This window comes from Leuciscus leuciscus (genome assembly GCF_965113295.1).
Source record: "Leuciscus leuciscus genome assembly, chromosome: 8".
NCBI lineage: Eukaryota > Metazoa > Chordata > Actinopteri > Cypriniformes > Leuciscidae > Leuciscus > Leuciscus leuciscus.
Genome location: NC_138732.1, coordinates 12,160,052 through 12,182,107, shown reverse-complemented (window position 1 = coordinate 12,182,107; position 22,056 = coordinate 12,160,052). Strand labels below are relative to the sequence as shown.

Sequence of the window (22,056 nt, the reverse complement as noted above, 5' to 3'; positions counted from 1 at the left end):
ATCTTTAAAAAAAATACATAGATCAAACACATAAGACAAACAGTACCGAATAGGAAAAAAAAGACATGCATTTTTCATGAATTTATTTTATTTCTGTAAAAATGCATCTAGACAATGGATGAGTATTCTAAAAATATAGTAAATAACTGTAGTCACACATAGTTTTTTATAATTATTACATTGAACATTTTAATTTAAATCTGTATTGGTACAATCTGTATCCCTATAGTATACCATATTTTTATTGTAAAAACTAAATTCACAAACACATTACTTAACAATGATTGCATTTTACATTCCATTAAGCTTCACTGAAAAAATCCATCAATGAATCAAGTTCATAGTTGTTCAAAATTGCAAGCAGCTGTGAAACCTTTGTTTTGACATTCTGTCCTTTAAATTTGAACTTGTCAATGAAAAGATCCGTGATCATACCTGTAAAAAAAAACAACAACACAAAATGGTTTGTTTACTTGTGTCATAGATGTGTCATTATTTCATTTGCAAAGACCTCATTGGAATATAAAAAACTTCTAATGAATTCTACACTTCATGTAAATAATCTAAAATACAGATTTAAAATGCTATATTGTAAAATACAGTCTCCCGTGCTCATCTGAGTTCACTTACCATACAATCGTTCTAAGTGAGCAGGTTGTTTCTTATATTCTTCTAAGAGCTGGGCAGATTCATCCAGTATACTGCGATACTCTGGAATCAGAAAATCTGCATTCCCCTCATGCACCTGTAGCTCCTGCATACAATACACACACACACACACACACACACACACACACACACACACACACACACACACACACACACACACACACACACACACACACACACACACACACACACACACACACACACACACACACACACACACACACACACACACACACACACACACACACACACACACACACACACACACACACACACACACACACTTAGTAGGCTTCTTTTTTAGCAGACTTTTTTTGTTTGTCTTTTTAATGTTTTACCTTTAAAGCATCAATAAGCTGAACTTTTTTGGCCAAAATCAGCTGATACTCTAGCTTGGGATGAATCATTCGAAGAGTATGGCTCACAGAGTCTTCATTCACCTCTGAAACCAACATAACAACAAACACAGCAAGCACTTATCACTCATATTTGTTGCATGAATAATTAAGATCACTGTAGTCTGACTACATCCATCAATTAAAAGATCAGATTGTGAACTCACCGTAGGATATATTCAGATTGATTTTTCGCTTAGTGGCCTCTTTGGACAAAACATCCTTCAGTATGGATATGGTAGAAATGTTGTCTGATTTGAAGTTTGCTTCACCTTTACTGGAATCCATTAAAATAAGGAACCAAAAACTATTATAATGATTAATCACAACATTTCCTCTAATAATGCAATCATCTAGTAGAATCTTTGTCCAACTGTTATTGGCAAAAATGTATGATGTATCAAAAAAGAACCACAGTGGCTTTTTTTCTTTTCTTTTTTTTTTACAGATATTTATGCCAGTTTCCAAGAAGCGAAAATCTTGTTCTCTTGAACGCATGGGATGAAAACTGTTTTATGCAATATTCCAATTTTGCACACAAGTTAAATTAGCAATTTTGGATGGAAAAATAGCTAATGACAAAATATAATCAGCCCTTTAACATATGCAAACAAAGATCGATAGTATTTATTTATGGACACATTTCATTAAGATGCATTTGGATATTGAATTGGTTGGCCTCACCAATAGGTGGCTTCTAGCTGTGTTCCCAAGAAAGTGTTCTGAAAGTAGAAGGTGATGCTGTCTCCTGCCGGGGTTTTCTCTGGCACCTCAGGCAGACAGAACACAACCCAGGAATGGATCTCTGCAAAACTGAACTGTCCTGTCAGTCTCAAGGTGTTCACAGGCCTAGCGATGAAGAGGGAGAATCATGTTAATGTTCATTTGGCAGGATAAATGCATTAGCCTGGGAAAACCCAGACAACTTCCGGCAAATTTAGATTTGCTCTGCAAGTAGTCTGGCAAAGAGCTCATTCAAGCCCATTTCTAATCCCTCGAAATCGCGGCACCAATCAGAAACGTTGGGGCGGGCTTTACACGATGACGATCGCTCTGATTGGTTTTAGGTCTATCCAATTGTGCCCAGAGGCATTTGAGCGACGTCCGTTGGTGAAGCGCAGCAACTTTTAAATGCATATTAAAATTGCAAACACATGAGGACAGTCTCCATGAAAGACCCACTGGCAGATGAACGTGCTGCTACATTTCTCTCCGAAACGGTAGGAAATGAAATTAGATTTAATAGAGGATTTTAACTGTGACAAGATGATTGACAGGGCAGTTTACGTGACAGGATGCACACGACAGATCCGTCCGATAAATATGATGAAGTAGTATGTCCCAAAGCTTGCCTACTTTTTTGCTACACATTCAAAAGTAAATAGCTTTTTGTTCACAAAAAGAGTACATACTTTTATGGCGTAGTGTAACTTAGGCGAATTGGGACGCAGCATATGGCTTTACACGATGACGATCGCTCTGATTGGTTTTAGGTCTATCCAATTGCGCCCAGAGGCATTTGAGCGACGTCCGTTGATGACGCCCCTTTGGAAATGAGTTATTAATGAAGCTTTGCCAGACCATAACTCAGTTACTACTGAGAATGGTCTGGTTTTAACCAGGCTATAAATGCATGATATGCAAGGAAGAAACAGGAGTGTGTCTCTAAGCTCACCGCTCCTGGTCAATTGAGTGTGTCCTCTGGTGGAGAGAAAGGGGTTTGATCTGGTACTGTCGGACTTGGCAGGTTTTGGGCTGAAGCCTTGGTGTCACGTAAGCCTGAAGGGTGCCATACTGACCCTCAATAGACCTCACCTTAGAGAAAAATCAGGACAAATGCTCAAACGCAGCAATTTAAACAAAATACAATACATGCTATTATAATGGGAAACAATCCAAACACAAAATTACAATGAAATAGAGACCTTCAGTTCCAGCCTAGTGGTATTTGCTTGGCACCTGTAGGTGGCGAGGAGGAAGTTCCCATTTGACTGTTGGGTTAGATGAACAAACAAAGACAGTTTGGCAAACACATGTGATGTGATCATTAAGTTAGCTTAATGATGCGGCACATAGGATGGAACACATGTGCATTACCTCTGAATCACATTCGCTGAAACTGACCACTGCTGAATTCTTATCAACATCCAGCAGGTCAATTGGAACATCACTCTGTCAGAGTACAAAAACACATGCAAGTGAATGTAAGGAAACTTCAGTCAAACAATGCTGAAATCACAACATATGAAAAAAATAATGCTGAATTAATGAAGAAGAGAAGAACTTTGATTCAAATAAATGTTTTATTAAAATAGATAGTGCTGGTCTGAATGCTGATACAGTAATCCAGGTATGCTAAAATATACTATATAACAGGACCCATAGAAGAACATTCTGTTCATATTTACATGAGGCCATAGACTATATCTTCTAGTAAATCAATCAAGTACACCTTTAAGCAAACAATAACATGGGGCAATTTTTTCCTGCAAGAAATTAATACTTTTATTCAGCAAGGATGCATTAAATTGATCAAAAGTGACTAAAATCTATTAAAATAAATGTGGTTCTTTAAGAATCCTGAAAAAAAATTATGGTTACCACAAATATATTAAGCCACACAACCATTTTTAACAATGATAACAATAATAAATATTTCTTAAACACCAAATCAGCATATTAGAATGATTTCTGAAGGACCATGTGACACTGAAGACTGGAGTAATGGCTGTAGAAAATCAAAGTTTTAGAATTATAATAATATTTCACAATATTACTGCTTTATGTTTTGATCAAATAAATGCAGCCTTGATGACCATAAGAGACTTCTTTAAAAAAAACAAAAAAACATTAATAATTCTTACCAACCCCAAGCTTTAAAACACTAGTGTACATAACGTGGCGTGGTAGTGGCGCAATGGATAAGACACATGCCTTTGGTGTGAGAGACCCGGGTTCGAATCCACTGTGAGACACCAATGTGTCCCTGAGCAAGACACTTAACCCCTAGTTGCTCCAGAGGCGTGCGACCTCTGACATATATAGCAATTGTAAGTCGCTTTGGATAAAAGCGTCAGCTAAATGAATAAATGTAAATGTAAATAACTAAAAGCAGGATGATTCAGTGTATTTCTCTAACCTGTAGCAGCAGGTTGTCAATGGCGGTCTGCACCTCTAGTGTGAGGCTGTAGCTGGCATCATCCTGGCACAATGTGAACTTGTCATTGATGCTAAAGACTGGCACAGCGGACACAGCCGTGCTGGACTGAGAGCTCTGCTGGTATTTTTCTCTCCCCTGCAATACTTTCACCTGCAACTGCTCCAACTCAGCCCTAAAACATGCACAAGAAAACTAGGCATGTCAGAAAGCACTGTAAAATCTATACCAGTTTAGTTAGCAGATCTTTGCTGTTTTAGACTGATCATCATGGCGAGAAACAGCTGGATGTGTAGTACCGGAGTGCGGACACCTTGCCCTGGGTCTCCCGGCTCATCTTGATCTCATCCCCAGGGCCTGCTACCATCTGCTGAGGCTCTGTGGTGAGACCTGACACCCATCCTGGAAACCAGCCACATGACCACATATTGCTTATGAGCTCTCAGACAGCACAGGTGAATGATAAACTGTAGAGCTTTTAAAGTGCCCCTCTTATGATTTTCAGATATTTACTTTCCCGTAGCAAGTAATATAGCTATTTGTGAATGTAAAATGTCTGCAAAGTGCATGATAAATGGAGTTATTGTCTCCCACAAGAAAGAACCTATTCAGAAACGAGTTGTCAGTAATTCCAGTCTTATTTCCTGCAAGAACTACGTAGGTTTGTAACACATTTGCATAATGCCAGCCCCATGGTCTTCATTAGCTGCCTGTGAACAATATATATCCAATAGTTTGGATTAAATTGATGTGTTAAAACCAATGACATCGTTACAGTTCGTATCGGTGTGTATACAAGTGTTGAGGAAGCCTCCGGAGCTAAAACACAAATATGGTAATATAGGCGCTTTGTTTCCGACACGCACTGTGTAGACCATTCACAACAGACTGAGCCATCTGACCAATCAGAGCAGAGTAGGCTCTTGGAAAGGAGGGATTTAGAGAGACTTTATTGAATTCTTTACCATTTTAGATGGCTTAAGAAAAGAGGTGATATTGCATGTAAATTATAAGAAAATGTTTTTTTGACCTTGGATGCATGTAAAACTATTGTAGAAGACTTTCAAAACAAATTTAGGAACCTTTAAAATAGCATAATAGGGTCACTTTAAGCACTGACATCATCCACACAGTATTGTTGTCATAAAAGACATGGAAAAATGCTTTTATCTAACAGCCAAAGCTAACCTGTGTAAGTTGTTGTAAGAACTTCATCGTACATTTCCTTTCCGACGCAGCCACCCTGGATTGATGTGACACTCTCAGACAAAACCTTGAAAACACAGAAAGACAAATATCACAATTGTAGTGTGGCAGAATTTAATTTGAGACAACGTCTTACCTGCTTTTTCAGAAACAAAACAAGGATTTTCCATTAATCTCACATCTCGTATGATTTATTTGACACTCACATGCTCAAATCGCAGTGCTGGTTCATTTGAACCATCCAAATTGTAGACCTCCACAGTCCCATCATCCCTTCCCACCAGGATGTCCTTTACACCATCACCAGTAATGTCAAATGAATCGATGCAAAGCACACCTTGAAAAGACCAACACAGACTAGCATGAGTACAATTATATGGCAATAAAACAGGCATTATAGCTCACCCAAAAAAATAACAGCATAAAGGTTTGGTAATGCCCTGCAAATAGATAAATATGTCTCAAATAATAGTGCAGGTAAAGTAAATATTTCAATAAGCAATCAGTTTTCTACACTTTTTATTTTCCTACCTCCCTTTTTCTTCTCATTATCCAGTTCCCAACTAGTAATGGGTCCAGATTTGGTTATTTGCACAAGACCCAGTTTCCCATCAGCTGTTCCATAAAGAACCTCCTCACCACCTTTTCCTGTGGACCAAGATTTTATGCATGATCAAATTCGCACACTCAACCAATACACGCTTTCCCAATAAAATGAATGATCATATTTTTAGCACATACCTCCATCTCTGTTAAGAAGTTCTAGAACAGTTGGAGGTCCGGGCACTTCTACATCGTACTGAAGGTCAGATCCCTGATGGAGCACAAAGTGTAGAATGACTGTGGACCTGAGTCTGTTCTATTATGTATATTATGACCACAAGCGATTGCTAAATTATAACTGGGTAACAAAGTACAGACAAAGGGTGGCAAATATACCTGCAATACTCGAAGTACTCTGTCCTGGCAGGCCAGGATGGGCACAATGCGGCCCACGGTCTCCACAGGTAAACACAGGACGTCATTGATCTTGTCTCCTGAGAGGTAGTAGTCCTGATCCTTGCAGTCACAGTAATGGTTATAAATGTAACTGGCACACACAAACAGATCTGCCCCTGAGACATGCCTGAGGAAAAAAATGGCAAAACAAGAAGAGATGCATCCAAGACACTGTCAAATCTGCTAATCATTAATATAGAGATAGACACAGTCTGAAAAACAAGAAGCAAGATCTCACATGGCATTGATGCTCTCTGTTAGGTTGGCCTCAAATGTAAGGAACTGTTTGCCCTTTTTAGTGTATCCCCTCACTTCAGAGCCAGAGCTCACAAAGATCTTTTCCTGTGGGGTGCCCAACGCCCCTCCAAGCTCAAGTCTGGAGATCTTCTGTCCTGGGAGCGATTTGAACACAGGCTGACAAAAGAGACAGACATTTATTCTTCCTTTGAAGAAGTTTGTTTATATCAATATATATTTATCGGTAACACTTTACAATAAGATTCCATTCCATTAAGGTTCTATTTCAATATATTTGTAAATGGAATTTATTCCTGTGATGCAAATCTGAATTATCAGCAGCCATTACTCCAGTATTCAGTGTCACATGAGCCTTCAGAAATAATTCTAATATACTAAATTTGGAGCTCAAGAAACATTTATTATCAATTTTGAAAACAGTTTTTCTGCTTAAAGGACAAGTTCGGTATTTTACACTTAAAGCCCTGTTTACAGATCGTATCTGATGAAATAGAACGGTTAAGATTAAAATTTGGACACATGCTGCTGTCCCGAGAATTTTAGGTTTATTTCGCTTTTGTGGACCTATTTTGCCAAACGCGTCACACCCGTGATTCTTCCGTTGAGAGCTTGAATAATAGACACTCCAGCCCAGTTGGTGGCGATAATGCACCTTTGCCAATTGCAAGCAAACCACGGGCATTTCATTGAATACACAGAAGAAGCAGAAGAAGAAGCGGCGGAGAAATACCGTAAAGGTGCTGCGGTCTCACAGCACGTCCTATGGAGTCAATGGAGTTGGACAAAAACTACGATAAAACCTGTTGGAATGCATCTTTTTCAGCGATTTTTGAGTGAACATATCAGTGAACACCCCCTGACCACTCGGTGAGTTTCACGTCTTTGTAAACGAAAGTTGAATGTGTTTTTAGGACGGAATCTTCCAGTGCATATAGACAACCATTGTGGGGGTGGTGGGGGGAAGCGAAATAAACCTAAAATTCTCGGGACAGCAGCATGTGTCCAAATTTTTATCTTAACCGTTCTATTTCATCAGATACGATCTGTAAACAGGGCTTTAAGTGTAAAATACCGAACTTGTCCTTTAATATTGTTGTGGAAACCATACTTCTTTTAAATAGAAGTATGGTTTCTTTTAAATAGAAAGTTCAAAAGAACACCATTTATTTGAAATAAAAATCTTTTGCTGTCAATTTTGATAACTTTGATGCATCCTTGCTGAATTGAAGTATTAATTCTTTTAAAAAAAAATCTTACTGACCCCAAACTTTCGATCGCTAGTGTACATTGAAACAGGAAACACTTCTGATACATACCACAGCCTCCCCTTTTTTCATTCCAAAACAGGTCACGACACCATCATGATCTGCAACAGCCACCTGAAATGAGAAAATGACAAACTAGAAGGACAAGATACACCAACAGCTTCATTTGTAAAGCCATCAGGATGCCCATAGAGGGGGGAAATATCACACACATGCTCAAAAAAATAGGACATGTTGCATGCTCCACAAGTGGGGTCTAATCTCCAGCTTACCTTGTTCTATACTTTCAGTCAGTTTTAAGATGGAAGTTTCTATTACAAGAACATTCCCTGTTCAAGTCGATTACTGACAGTGTAATTTAATGTAGGTAAAGTGAAGTATGATTAATATTATTTGTGTTATGAGGTATGGTAGTAAGTTACTATTTACTGAGAACAGATGATGGAGATGAGTTTGATTTACACTAAACCTGGAAAACTATTTCAAAAGGGATGTAGATATACCTTCTGAGTTGCTTTTCGCCCCACAGAAGGGAGGAGTTTCATGGTTTTTTGAGATGTCACTCCAACCTGAGAAAACAAAGACGGCATAACCATTAAAGGAACACTCCACCGTTTTTTGAAATAGGGCTTATTCACCGTCTTTCCTACATTTAGATAGGTGGGCAAATGCATTTTTGTCTCAGTGCATGCATTGTTTTAGTTTGACAGGGTCGGCGCTAGCTTAGCACAATGAATGGAATCCTTTGTTGCCAGCTAGCATGTCCTGAGTAAAAGTGATTTTAAAAAAACCCAAAAACCCACCTAATTACTTCTTGTGGCCTGCGTATTCACAACGAGTTGCACGCCAATATGTTGACGGAAGTCGTGGGATTTCATGTGTTGCGTGATATCTCTGCGCCCAAGTAGCAGTGCTTCGCCTGTGCTTCCCCCTAATATAGCCCCAAGTCAATATCTGCCTAGGAAATCGCCTAGTGTTAATCTGCATCGCTATTTGTACTCGTTGTGAATACGCAGGCCACAAGAAGTAATTAAGTGTTTTTTTTTTATCACTTTTACTCAGGACATGCTAGCTGGCAACAAAGGATTCCATTCATCGTGCTAAGCTAAGCTAGCACCAACCCTGTCAAACTAAAACAATGCATGCACTGAGACAAAAATGCATTTGCCCACCTATCTAAATGTAGGAAAGAAGGTGAATAAGCCCTATTTCAAAAAACAGTGGAGTGTTCCTTTAATACATTTTCATTCTGATAATTAAACTAACAATTGCACCCATATATCAACTTTATAAATGCCAATAATCCACTCAGCCACATGACTCACAAGTGTGCTTTCTATGTAAACCAATCAAAGACCAAATGCATTTTTGGCATCACTGTAAATCACAGCAGATGTACAGTAGTGGCCGAAAGTGGCCAAGGAAAAATCATCTGAAAAAAAACATCTGAAACCTTTAATCAAATATTACTAAAAATTTGTAAAAAGATTTTGTAAGTATATTTCGTAGTTGTGCTTGGGGTCAATTGTTTTATTTGTGATGATAACGCAATGAAACGTGCAGACATAATGTTTGGCCAGGCTGAAAATAACATGCAAAAACAAGAAAGACCAACCAACGAAATATTAATAACAGACTATATTATAGTCAGTGTATTGCTTTTTCCTCCTGTAAGCTTTTTGTTTTTCTATGCATTTTTTTGCTTAGTAAAATAAAACCTGTAGCTGCAGTTTGCCCTATTTGTGCCAAATAATTTTGTCAGATAAATACCTTAACCAAGTTTAGTGTTTTGTTCTTCCCTCATATTTAAAATATATATATATAAAATATTTTCCTCATGTTTTGATGGTTTAAACGAACTTGTAGGATCATTAAAAAAATATACCCTCCGTACATCACTTTTGACCACTACTGTACAAAAAGTGCATATAGGAATGTTGAGTTCTTACCTGGAGATAATCAACGTGGTTTAAGTTTAATTCCATTTCGTTTGATAGAATAATCACTCCACAGATCCTATTGAATTATGACAGCTTAACAGTTTTTTATGCTTAGCGTTGGTAATTTAAGATGTTCTAGTGCAGTTCCTTGTAATTCATTCCCTAAGATGCTACTTTGAAACAGAAATATATATATATTTCGTGCTTTTCCGACAGACATATAACACAGTGGTCCCGCTAGTAGTCACAACCGACTGGATTATCCTGCGGATTAGTTAGTTAGTTAGTGGCTGATTCTGCTGCAGATGAACTGGCTAACGTTAGCTGTGCCAGTTTGTCCGCTTTACAAGATGATTCATGTCGCGTCAATATATAGCAACCCCCATCCCGCCTATTCGTAGACATTTATCCAAACAATATGCTTTGATCCGCATATAAAAAGAATAATCCGACTAAGTACAACAGCAAAAGTGTTTTTGTTTGCAGCTAACACGTTTCTTCTGTAGCGCCGCCATATTTGTCAGCCACCCAAACTATCTCGGGTTACTATGGTAACAGCAACGAGATTTGTACAAAACACTGGGAATATTTTTTTATTTAATTCAAGTGAGAAGCATCTGAACACAATTTTATCTGAACATAATTTTTTTCTGATACCATAAAAACCTGATAATACAGTCTTGAAATGTGGATAAAGGAAATTGGTTTTACGGAAATCTTATTACAAGAAAGAAGGATTCAGGAAAGTATTCATAAGGGGAAAAATAGAACTAAAAGTTATATCCTCCTAGAAAAAAAGACCCATTAAAAAAGTTTTAGAATTTTGATTTTTTTTTTCATGTCATTCACATTGTTTTTAGACTGAGCATAAGAAACAAATGATTATTTTTGTAAAGATGTTTTATTCATAATTATGTTATGCTATGTCCACTGTAGTGGAAACCAGGACGCAGTTGTTTAAAAAACCAAAAATACAATAAAATGACATGTAAAGGCTTTTTTTATTTTTTTTTATTTTTTTTTTTTACCAATACATTTTTAGGTTTAGGCTAACTTACTTAGTTTAAAGATGATTCTCAACTGCATGTGTTATGAAAGATATAACGGAATTAATTGATATAGGCTACCATTTTACTTTATGCAATATGTGGGTAAAATGACCATAAATTAATCCCTTTAATTCAGATTTAATCGTATTGCTATTAAATACAATGTTTCTACTCTCTATCCAATTTGCATATTAATGTGTTCTTGGGGCAACATGTAATGAAAAAAAATTTGTTTATAAAGGGAGTAGGCTAATAAATAACAACATTTTCATAATAATATCTAATATTTCATTGGAATATTGATATATAATTTATTTCCCTATTCACTTGCCATCTCTCCCAAAAGGCCTGACACACATGATGGTGTCCTCTAAAGTGGACATCTATCAAATCAATGGCCTGTTTTGTAACAGAAAGTCATATTTTGATTAGAAACCACATAACCCTGAGATGTTGATGTATGACAAACAATTTGAAAATTAGTCAGATTTAAATGATAATTACAAAATATTATCATATTTCCATAAGAGTGCAAAATTTGATCACTAAATTAATGTCAGTCATTTTAAGGATAAAGGAGAAGTTGTTGTCATTGTGAAACCTCCAAACATTTGGTATCTTTGAAAAGCCATGAATGTGCTCTTTACAGGACATCCAGACTTAAAACGGTGACGTATGCTGTCAGAGAAATTCACTAAAATATAATGTCCACTACAGAGGACAAAAGTGGGTTCCAGGAGGATATTAACTAATTCATTCACATGTTTTTAGTTTTAATCTTATATAGTTTGTTATTGAAGCTTATGCATGTTTTGTGGATACAGCCCAATAAAACTAGGCTGACAAACCAGTCTGACTGTAACTTGGGAGACCAGTGAAGATCAGCAAACCATTTTAGGCTGGTTTAATCATCAGACACACACACACCGTGGATGAAGGGAGTGGATGTGACTCAACAACAGCAGGAGGGGGTGGAGCTGCAGAGAAGACTTCAAGCATCATTCTCATTTTACACAACACCAAAGAGACAAAGCACGCTTCCTTGTGGATTATAAATGAAGATTTGACAGTGGGACATCAAGAACCTGTCATGGATAAATCTGGCAAACCAAGTTACATATCACCTGGCTTCATCAGAGGATTCCCTGAAGTGCTGCAGTAGTTTTATGCAATTTTTTTGCAACTGATGCCTTCCCCAAGGAGGTTCCTGGAGGCGTCCACATCCTTGCCTCTTATAGCGGGATGGGGCTGGAACCTAAGTGTGTATGTAGGGCTCTTCACAGTCCTGCTGGTTCTGATGGGACTTCTTCTGTGGATGCTGATGAAACAGCTCGGGAACTCTGTAGGCAAGAGCCTTCAGCCACATCTGGGTTCCTGCAGACGTCAAATGTTCTGAGGGAGAAACGTCGGATAAAGATTCAGCTCTGATTTCTGAAACAGCTGGACAATTAAAGATGTGACTGAATATACAGTGCATGGGAGTAATGAAAGAATGCAAAACAGTATTGAGGACTTTTAAAGCTTTGCAAAGGAAATGTGAGATGTATTTACTGACTTTCATCTATTGCATAATGCTTTGTATGTTCCAGCACACACACTTGTGTTTAGGAAGCGCGAATTTTCATTTTCAAAATGTCAAATTGTTATTCTGACATCAGTTCTTTGTAACACAGATACACAAAAATTAATTTACTATGCAGTAAAAAACTCAGTCAATATTTCTGCTAATATTTTCAGGGTAAGAATAGATTTATTCCCCCTACTTGTTGTCCTTGGCATGAAGAAGGTAATTCATGAACGAAATCAATTATGTTGCATATTGAGAAAATGTCTTGAATGAAAAACGACTTTCCATGACGCAACCCTAAATTCCTTTAGGAATTGGTAATTACAAATAGGGACCTGACGCACTCAATACTGTTCAAACATAATGTTTGTGTCACAAAATATTCTGATAGCTTTGTAAAAGAAAGCGGCACATTTTTACATCCTTTTCCCCTGTGTCCTTGCATATCTTTCAGTGGTCCTTTATTGTTGTTTCTTTGGCAGATTGAGTGAGGTGGATAAAGTTATTAAACATAATGATGGAGACAGAGAAAATAATGTCTCTCAAAATGTAAATGCTGTTCAAAAAAAATAAAAGCTAACCAAGTTTAATTAACCGACAATGTTCACACCTTGATCTGCACACGGATGAAAGATTTAAGTACTGTCTAAACATGCATTTGCATATGTGTGCATGGATCAAACGTAAGACACCACTCAGACTGATATTTTGTAATGTTCTAATCAGTGGTCTAATAAAACATCTTCATCCATGAAGTCAACTCTGTTGCTTTTATTCCACCGTTCACAGGGCAAGACGTGTGTTTATGTGAGTGAGGCAAGTGAGAAAATTAAATTCACACCACACTGCATATACTTAACAAACAGCAGGGTTCTTCTATTCGATGAGTGATATTTACATACGGTATGAGTGAACTTAAGTGCACTTCTGCCACTGATGCATTAGTAATTGTCAAATAATTATAAACATGAATGTTCCTGGCTTGCTTGGCAAGTCTACCACCACAATCCATTTTTCAGCAATGAGCATCATTTATTACATTACCTCAACACAGCAAAAATACTTTGCTGTGTTGAAGTGATGTACTATAAATAAAATAAGCATCTCATTAAAAGTAACGGGCAAAAGCATAATTCTTTAAGGAAGGCACTGGCAATAATTCTACTATATTGCCCATCATTCACTGTTCGGAGAGGGCTGCTCAGTGCTCTGGTTAATACATCTGTCACAGCCTGAAAATGCAATGAATAATATTCAAACTATTGATTAACGGTGCTCTAAGCGATGTTGGGTGACGTCACATCTTGTTGACGTTCAAAGTATTGTCAAACAAAACGGAGGCTAGCTCTACCTTCCCTCCTCATCACCAATGCGCACTAAACCCCCAACCCCCACCCCAAATCATTCTAGTCGGTTATTGGCTGGAACACTGTTTGTTATGTTTCGTGGTCCAGGCTGGCCCAGTTTGTTTTTCTTGCCGTATGTGGAGCCTGGGCTGTCTACAGAGACCGTGCTTTTTTACAGTGTGTTCAGGGGACAGGCAGCTAGCGGATAGTGAGGAGATGTTTGCTGTATGTGACAAAAAATGTTTCAGCCTAAAAAACGTGTGACATCGCTTAGAGCACCTTTAAGTTCAAATCCAAGAAAAGACATGAAGAAAAGACAAACATCATCTGAACTTCATCTAAAGAAAACAATGGTGATATCTTTAGTCCACACACAAACAACATTTTCAGCATATAAAGTTGTCAAAAGTTGCTATACAATTTTGTCAAAGTATACGCAAAAAACGGAAAATAATATTTATATTAGCTATTATTGCATAACTATTTTGATATTTATTTTATTACATAACCATTTTGAGAGCTCTTATCCAAGACAAAGGAAAAAATGGTTAAAGTGTAATTAAATATGTGTAATATTAAATGTAATACACAATTCAAGATGGGATGGAAATTACATTGTTGTGAAAATGGCCATGACTCTCAGAAAAAATTATGAAAAAAAAAAAATACATAGGCCTAATTATTCTGTGATGCATAAAGACCTACATGCTGTTGAAATTCAATAATGAGAGAGTGAAAACTGTAGTATTTAAGCGTATATTTTCTGAAAACCAAGGCTAAGAAGTGCAAGGAGTGCGGATGTGGACGTTTGGAGTTGAGCTGTAAAACAGTTTAAAACTGTGCCCTCGTCATTTCTATGACTATTTAGCCTATACTTATTTTGACCAGAATATTTTATAGCGTCTTATCAACTAAATGCTAAAAAATATACAGTTATACACGTATTAAGAATATGAAGCCCACAGCGTCTGACACTGTTCTCCACGTCAGTCAATAAGATTGACAGCTGGTTTTGTGGGCGTGTCTTACATCCAGCTACAACTCCCTCGCTGTTGACGCGCCAGAAGTCTGACCTCTCGCGCACAGGTGACAGAATACATCAACAGGTACGTTCGCTGTCCTGAATAGATAACGTACTGTAATTTATGTAGCGTCATTACAGTCATTTAGCTATTGAACTGTCGATTAATTTCACATTAGTTTCCATAAATACTGAATTGGTCTGATAAAGATAAAGTTTCCTATAGCATACTGTTTCTTTTCAGAACTTCACATTGTGCTTCCTGTACCCGCACAAATGGTAAGTGATGAGTTGCATTTGTATCATTTTGCGTTTGTATTAACATTTTAAATGATTTAGAAACATGAGTTTTACCAGGCTCATTTTAGGACTTGGTCTTGTGTTGTTTTGCCGGTTTAACTCTGGTCTTACATGTTTGTTATAGTTTTTATCGGTTGAACATTAAGTAGCCTATACAAAAACAAGTAGTATAATGACTGTGATAATCATTAGTGTCATCAAAATATAGAAAAAGGTGAAATGTGATTGTTTTACACGTACATTAATCCCCATAAATAAGGATCCATGAGTTAAGTTATTAGATCCATGTTGGCATGGATGGTGATGGATGATTGGATTACAGCAGATGAGACCATGAGGAAACCCACTGAATAGGTCACTGTAGCTTTATCATTACACTCCTGCCAGAACCAAGTAAACCCCCATATACTATAGTAGGCTACATAGACAAGGATTAGTAATGCTTGGGCTGGCATATCATGTGTTGTTTCTTAAAACTTTAATGCTGTGACACAGGCATTTTTACAAGATGAAATGATTCTAAGACATAATCCTACTTGTGCTTTCTTAGCACTTCATTATAGAAAGCATGGGAGCAAGGAAAGATTAAAGCTACTGCTTTTGGTATCGAATTGGACTGAAGGTCTCAGGGTTAACTGATCCCTAACCTTCCACCTGAACTTGAACCCTAAACCCAAACCCTATACCTTATATCATCCTTCACCACAGCACTATCATTAACCTGAGCCATAGTCCTGGTCTATCTTTAATCAGTCGTGTATGGATTACAGAGACACTCTGTGTGTATATGTTGTTTACAGAGCTTTTAAATGGCTACCAGAAAGATTACAATCACAATGCTAACAACAACTGTGGATTTGGTTGCTTCCAGCCTTTGAAAGGTCATCTAGAGACTGAGAGCACATTTATTGCGTACAGTTTACAGAATTATTGGTTCATATCACTTGTCTGCCATTTGGTTGATATTCAGTATTTCCATAGGATAATGATGAACGACATGAGGCATTGCATGCAGGTTTAATAATGAGGTTGATGTTTCTAATATTCTAAAACACCTGCGCTGGCTAATCCATTCAGAACTCACCCGCTCCAGATGCCATCAGATGTTTTTTATTGTCTTGAATTATTTAGCTTAATTATTTTTGTTTGACATTTTCCTATTTAGCCACAGTAATAATAACAAAACCCTGCAAATACCAAACCTGACTTTCTGCTTTTGTTTCAATTTAAAAAATATTTTGCTCTGCAAACTTTAAAAACTTGCTGTCTTTTCTAATGTGAGTTCATATTTGACAACCAGCAAGGGCTGCAAATAATTTATGATACTCAGAATATTCAAATAATATTTGTAGTTAACCTGACACATTATGCAGTTTAGTTGTGAAGAACAGAATGACGCCAATCTCCATTAATATTATATACTGGTATTATAATTATTATTTTTTTGGAAAACATTCATTTTGGTTTTGTATTTTCTGCAGGCAACCCGAGGCAGTGTGAAACCCTTTGTGAACTTCAATGCAAAGCATGATGCAGACGTTTTGCGCAAGGCCATGAAAGGAATTGGTGAGTTAAACAAATCAGACCTTTTACACACTAGAGAGTTAAACATTTTTTTGATCTAGGTGGTTTTTCCTGCTGATTTTGAATGGTCAGTGGACAGAGGTAAACCATCTTAAGCTCACACCTACATAATATCTCACTCTCGTCCTCTTGTCTAAGCTGGTGTGGATGCTTTGTTTTCAGGCACTGATGAAGATACCATCCTCATGTTAGTGGCAGCTCGCAGTAATGACCAGCGACAGGAAATAAAAGCAGCCTATAAGAAAGCTCATGGCAAGGTGAGTGAGTGTATTATCTTGTGCCAGACCAGAAATAATCAATTTTCTGAATCTAATTATGTGTCTTTTAACTCTATACATTCGTATACAAAAAGTATCCATTCGGAAAGTAGGTTTAAAATGATAACACAATAGAAATGATATTCAAAAGGAAGACAAAATGTATTCAAACATGATTGTTGTTCCATCCAATTGCTTAGGTATCAATCTGCTGTGCATCAATAGCAGTACATCTAGATTACTTTTTTCTTTTTTTCCGTCGTTTTGCACACACCCATTTATTGATGGTGATATAATTCAGTGCTGACATGAACATCTAAGGTGATGTTAAAATGCTAATGAGCTTCGCATGATCAGTTTTATGGGGATTATATTTTCTTCTGTTTCATGGTTCATGTTCTCTCTTTATTTCTCTCATGTCGTCCCTTTCTACAGGATCTAGGGAAAGACTTACGATCTGAGCTTGGAGGGAAGCTAGAGGATCTCATTGTGGCCCTCATGGCTCCACCCGCAATATATGATGCAAATGAACTCCATAAGGCCATCAAGGTAACGCCAACATTTTCATCATCTATGGGATGTAAAATCAGAAAAAGAAAAAAAGAAAGAATAACAAACAAATTGTTATGAAAATGCTTTCCCATTATGATACACTTGAGCTTATTGGTTATCTTATTATTTTCTTACAGGGAGTAGGTACTGAGGACAAAGTTTTAATTGAAATTCTGGCATCCAGGACATGTGATGAGATAAAAGAAATCAGCAAAGCTTACAAGAAAGGTAATATTCATTGTGCAGGCACAGGTTTAGGCTGAATTTAAAATATCTCACCATTGCAAGGTTGATGCATGAAAACACTCATTTATATTTAGTTTGGACACTCAAAATAATTCATTTAAAATGGTAAGGATCAATCTTTTGGTAAATGTCCACTGTAAGCTGTGGGTTTCCCTTACCCAAAGATGCCTTATTGTCTGTATTGCAAACAAACAGGCAACCAAACAAACAAATATGGAGCACAGTAAGGAGAGGGAATGCACAAAACCTATCTGATCTGATGATATTTGAGAGGACTTGATCATAATTACTGTAGAGCATCACTGTTACAAGTGATCGCTTCCAATTAGATTCAGTTCAGACCAATTGTCAGCAATTGTAGAGATAAGTGTGAACTGTCAATAGACCCTGTCTCATGTGTCTTGACCTAGAACATGGAGCCAAGCTGGAAAAAGACATTATGGGTGATACGTCAGGACATTACCAGAGGTTGCTGGTGATCCTTGTACAGGTAAAACAACAACAATGGGTTCTCAGTTTAAAAGGAAATTGAATAGAGAGGCTAATGTTAAGTGTTAAGCAGTAGGATGGTACGTTCTCTAGACAGAATATATATAATCATTTCCAATCAATATATCATTATCAAGAGTCTATATAAAATTACTTATACTGTGATATTTGATTTTGGTCATGGTCTTGAATAGGATCAGAGATAAGAGGGGAGGATACTAAAAAAGGTAAAGAAATGAAACCGAGCAGCTTCCTCTTGGAATGATAACATGAGCACCCGTGAAGTCATCCTTAAGTAATTAAAACAGCGCTTGAGTTAATCTTGTGGAGAAGATTAAATGGTTCTCAGGGGTAAAGTGTAGGTAATTCAATATCAGAGTTTAACAGGTTAGGGGAAATTCCACACCTCGTCCCAGCATAAGTGGTGGTGGAAGAGGGCTGATGTTTCTCTGATGTTCTCTCACCTTGGTTATGTTTCTTTTCCTATAACAGGCAAACAGGGATGAGGGAGTGGATGAGAGCAGAGTGGAAAAAGATGCCAAGGTAAAGTTCAAAACTTTTACTATACCTCGTGTCATTCCAAACCTTTATGACAAAATAAAGAAAATACATTTTCATTTTTTGGGAGACACAATTTTGGGATCTACTCACTCTCATAGGCAGAATATCCGAGCTTCTGTTTCCTTTCAAAGTGGATGGTGATTTATACAGTCAAGCTCCAAAAAAAAGACAAAGAAGCACCATAAACGTAGCCCATGTGACTTATTCACTATATTTCAAGTCTTCTGAAACCATACAATAGCTTTGTCTGATGCTTTTTTATCGCTTTTATTATACTGAACACATGCTTGGACTTTGTGCCTAGCAACTTTTGTGTTTCACAAAATTAAGTTTTGAATCTATTGTTATAAATTGTGCCCAGTGGTATTTGATGAATCATTATCTATGATGACATAATGGTATGTTGCGTATGTATGTTGATGTAAAAAAGACGTAACCAGATCCTCAGGTGTAAGTTGCGAACCTTAGAAGTGTTTGTTTGTTGATCGTATTTCAGGAGCTGTTTGCTGCCGGAGAGGAGAAATTCGGCACGGACGAGGATAAGTTCATCAACATACTTGGCAATAGGAGTGCAGAACACCTGAGAAAAGGTGCGCATTTGTATATGTGTGTTCAAAGCCTTTTGATGCATTCAGAATGGCCTTGAAGGGCCATCCTAATGGCTTTGGTGTTCTTGTTTCAGTGTTTGATGCCTACAAAAAGATTGCCGGCTGTGACATTGAAGAGAGCTTAAAAGATGAGTGCACTGGGAACCTGGAAGCACTGCTGCTGGCAGTGGGTATGGAAATTCCTGCAGTGTGGCTGTATGTACAGGATTAAGATAACCTTAATTTGGTATTTGGATGGACTGAACATAACTCTACAATGAATACAATCTGGTAAAACAGATTTGATTGCTAGCATAAAAAGGCAAACTATAATGATCAAAAGATCCAAGAAAATGCAAAGGAAAGTATTTTGAAAGTAAGTTGTCAAAGTTTACTTTTTTTTTTTTACTGATAATGTTGCTCTTTATGAAGGGGATTCATTTGGAGACCGGCTAATAAAGGTGCTTTTATGGTCACTATTAACTGTAGTTGCATAGCATAAACAGCATACAGGTTAAGAACAACATGTGGGTGTAAAAAACCTTTTTAACTGAAATTGAAAACTGATTTTTCCCCCTCTCTCTCCATTCAGTTAAGTGTGCAAAAAGCGTGCCTGCTTATTTTGCTGAAACCGTTCGAGAGTCAATGCGGGTATGATGAAGGCTTATTTCCATGAGATTCTCATCAATTTCCCCCCCTCTGACAGTCATGAACTGGATCATTTGCTGCTCATTTTGGATTATTAAACGCTGACACTTCAAGTGGCAAAATGAATGTGTTGATGTGAATGATAATGAAACAGCAGATTTCACACAAAATTGGTTTGTTTATTTACAGCGTGCCGGCACTGATGATGAGACTCTCATAAGGATCATGGTGTCAAGGAGTGAGCGAGATATGCTGGACATCAGAGCGATATACAAGAAGAAGTATGGAGAATCACTCTACAGCACCATACAGGCAAGTTTATGTGCACGCACACACACACACACACACACACACACACTCATTCTCTCTCTCAGACAGATAAATCTTAGCATGGCTTTTGTACATGTTTTTAGGAAGACACTGACGGAGATTACCAGAAGGCCCTGCTCTACCTGTGTGGTGGTAATGATTAGAAATAGTTCATATTTTGTGCTTATTCATGTCAGATTAAGTCCTTATCTGATCTTCAGCTTTCTCATGTTCATTTTCTCATTTGTGTTTATCTTTACTTATTTTATGTTTTATGGTTTGAGAATAAGTAGTGTCAGCATTGGAGAATAGGAGGTTATTTGATGGTTTTGATGTGATGTTTTGGTGTATTGATTCTCTAACAGAATTTGGTTGTTTAGCTTGAATCATTGTTTCAAAATAGAGACTATGAAAATAAAATGTAATGGACTATATTAATGTTTTTTAAATTCTTATGTAGTTCCTCATCTTGTTTCAAGTGCTCAAAATAATACTTTTTAAATCAAATAATTGTCAGTAGATGGCAGTATTGTTTTACAAATTCTTTCAGGTTTACTCTGCCTATTTTGACCTATCAAGTGCAGTTTTTCTTCTTAATAAAAGCGCTTGAGATGATTTCCTCGTACATGCATGTTAACGTTCTAAAATAATTTCTACTCAAGCTTAAATGCATTTACAGTACTTAATTCACACATTTAAAACTGCAGAAGTGATACTGATAAGGGAGTTAACGCTCGACAAGGGAATATTTCAATAAATGCTCCTTCAACGAGAACACAAAAAAGTCCCATTTATCTATTTAATGCAATGACAAAGTCCCTGACAACAATGATGTGACAAGCAGATCCTGAAACATACACTGCTGTTCAAAAGTTTGGTGTCAGTAAGATTTATTCAGCAATGTCTTTCAAACAAACGCTGTTCTTGGGAATTTTCTATTAATCAATGAATCCTGAAAAAAGTTATTGCAGTTTCCACAAAAGAATTAAGCAGCAAAACTGCAGCAAATCAGTATATTAGAATGATTTCTGAAGGATCATGTGACTCTGAAGACTGGAGTAATGATGTTGAAAATTCAGCTTGGACATCACAGGAATAAACTACATTTTTAAAATGTATTCAAATAAAAGCATACAAAAAGTTATTTTAAATTGAAATAATATTTCACAATATGACTGTATTTTATTTTTGCTCAAATAAATGCAGCCTTTCTGAGCATTAGATACTTATTTCAAAAACAAAACTTTTGAACAGTATAGTGTAAATGACAGAAAACTCACACAGTTCCTACAAAACTTTATAACTTATATAGAAAATGTATAAAATGTATATGCATGTATCCATCCCCCACCTGTATATATTATACGTGGGTTAATTATATGCTAGTGAACACTTTTGTTTTTATACTGTAATCTCAACACAAAATATGATAGATTTGATTCTGTGGTTTCAAAAATTATTTCTCCAAATTCAATTTTCAAATGCTCCATACTGCTCATTTTTTAGTGAGTAGGGTGGAAAATTGAAAGGATTTTTCACCTAAAATAAAACTAAACTATTTGCTTCATAGATAATCACTGGCACTTGATTTTGCTGTTAAATATTATGTGCTTCCTCAGATATTATTTTACTTCAGCAAAGACTGAAAACT

At 36.9% G+C, this 22,056-nt stretch overlaps 2 protein-coding genes across 2 annotated transcripts; one reads left to right on the top strand and one right to left on the bottom strand.

Moving 5' to 3' along the window:
• Nucleotides 1-70: 70 nt before the first annotated feature.
• bbs7 (Bardet-Biedl syndrome 7) lies at nucleotides 71-10,417 on the bottom strand. Its single transcript, XM_082177861.1, has 19 exons — nucleotides 9,899-10,417; nucleotides 8,453-8,518; nucleotides 8,001-8,063; nucleotides 6,665-6,840; nucleotides 6,367-6,553; nucleotides 6,169-6,241; nucleotides 5,959-6,075; nucleotides 5,634-5,764; nucleotides 5,410-5,494; nucleotides 4,521-4,623; nucleotides 4,204-4,396; nucleotides 3,162-3,236; nucleotides 2,990-3,055; nucleotides 2,740-2,879; nucleotides 1,749-1,913; nucleotides 1,232-1,341; nucleotides 1,008-1,111; nucleotides 631-754; nucleotides 71-435 (listed from the first exon to the last, which is right to left on the bottom strand). The coding sequence occupies exons 1-19, from the start codon at nucleotides 9,932-9,934 to the stop codon at nucleotides 302-304; spliced, it is 2,148 nt and encodes a 715-aa protein (XP_082033987.1). The 5' UTR covers nucleotides 9,935-10,417; the 3' UTR covers nucleotides 71-301.
• A 4,514-nt stretch (nucleotides 10,418-14,931) lies between these two features.
• Nucleotides 14,932-21,066, top strand: anxa5a (annexin A5a). Its single transcript, XM_082178096.1, has 13 exons — nucleotides 14,932-14,957; nucleotides 15,117-15,151; nucleotides 16,654-16,738; nucleotides 16,919-17,013; nucleotides 17,449-17,562; nucleotides 17,703-17,793; nucleotides 18,222-18,301; nucleotides 18,793-18,843; nucleotides 19,358-19,451; nucleotides 19,544-19,639; nucleotides 20,041-20,099; nucleotides 20,286-20,408; nucleotides 20,510-21,066. Exons 2-13 carry the CDS (start codon nucleotides 15,149-15,151, stop codon nucleotides 20,567-20,569), a joined length of 951 nt encoding a protein of 316 aa, XP_082034222.1. The 5' UTR covers nucleotides 14,932-14,957; nucleotides 15,117-15,148; the 3' UTR covers nucleotides 20,570-21,066.
• Nucleotides 21,067-22,056: the final 990 nt, after the last annotated feature.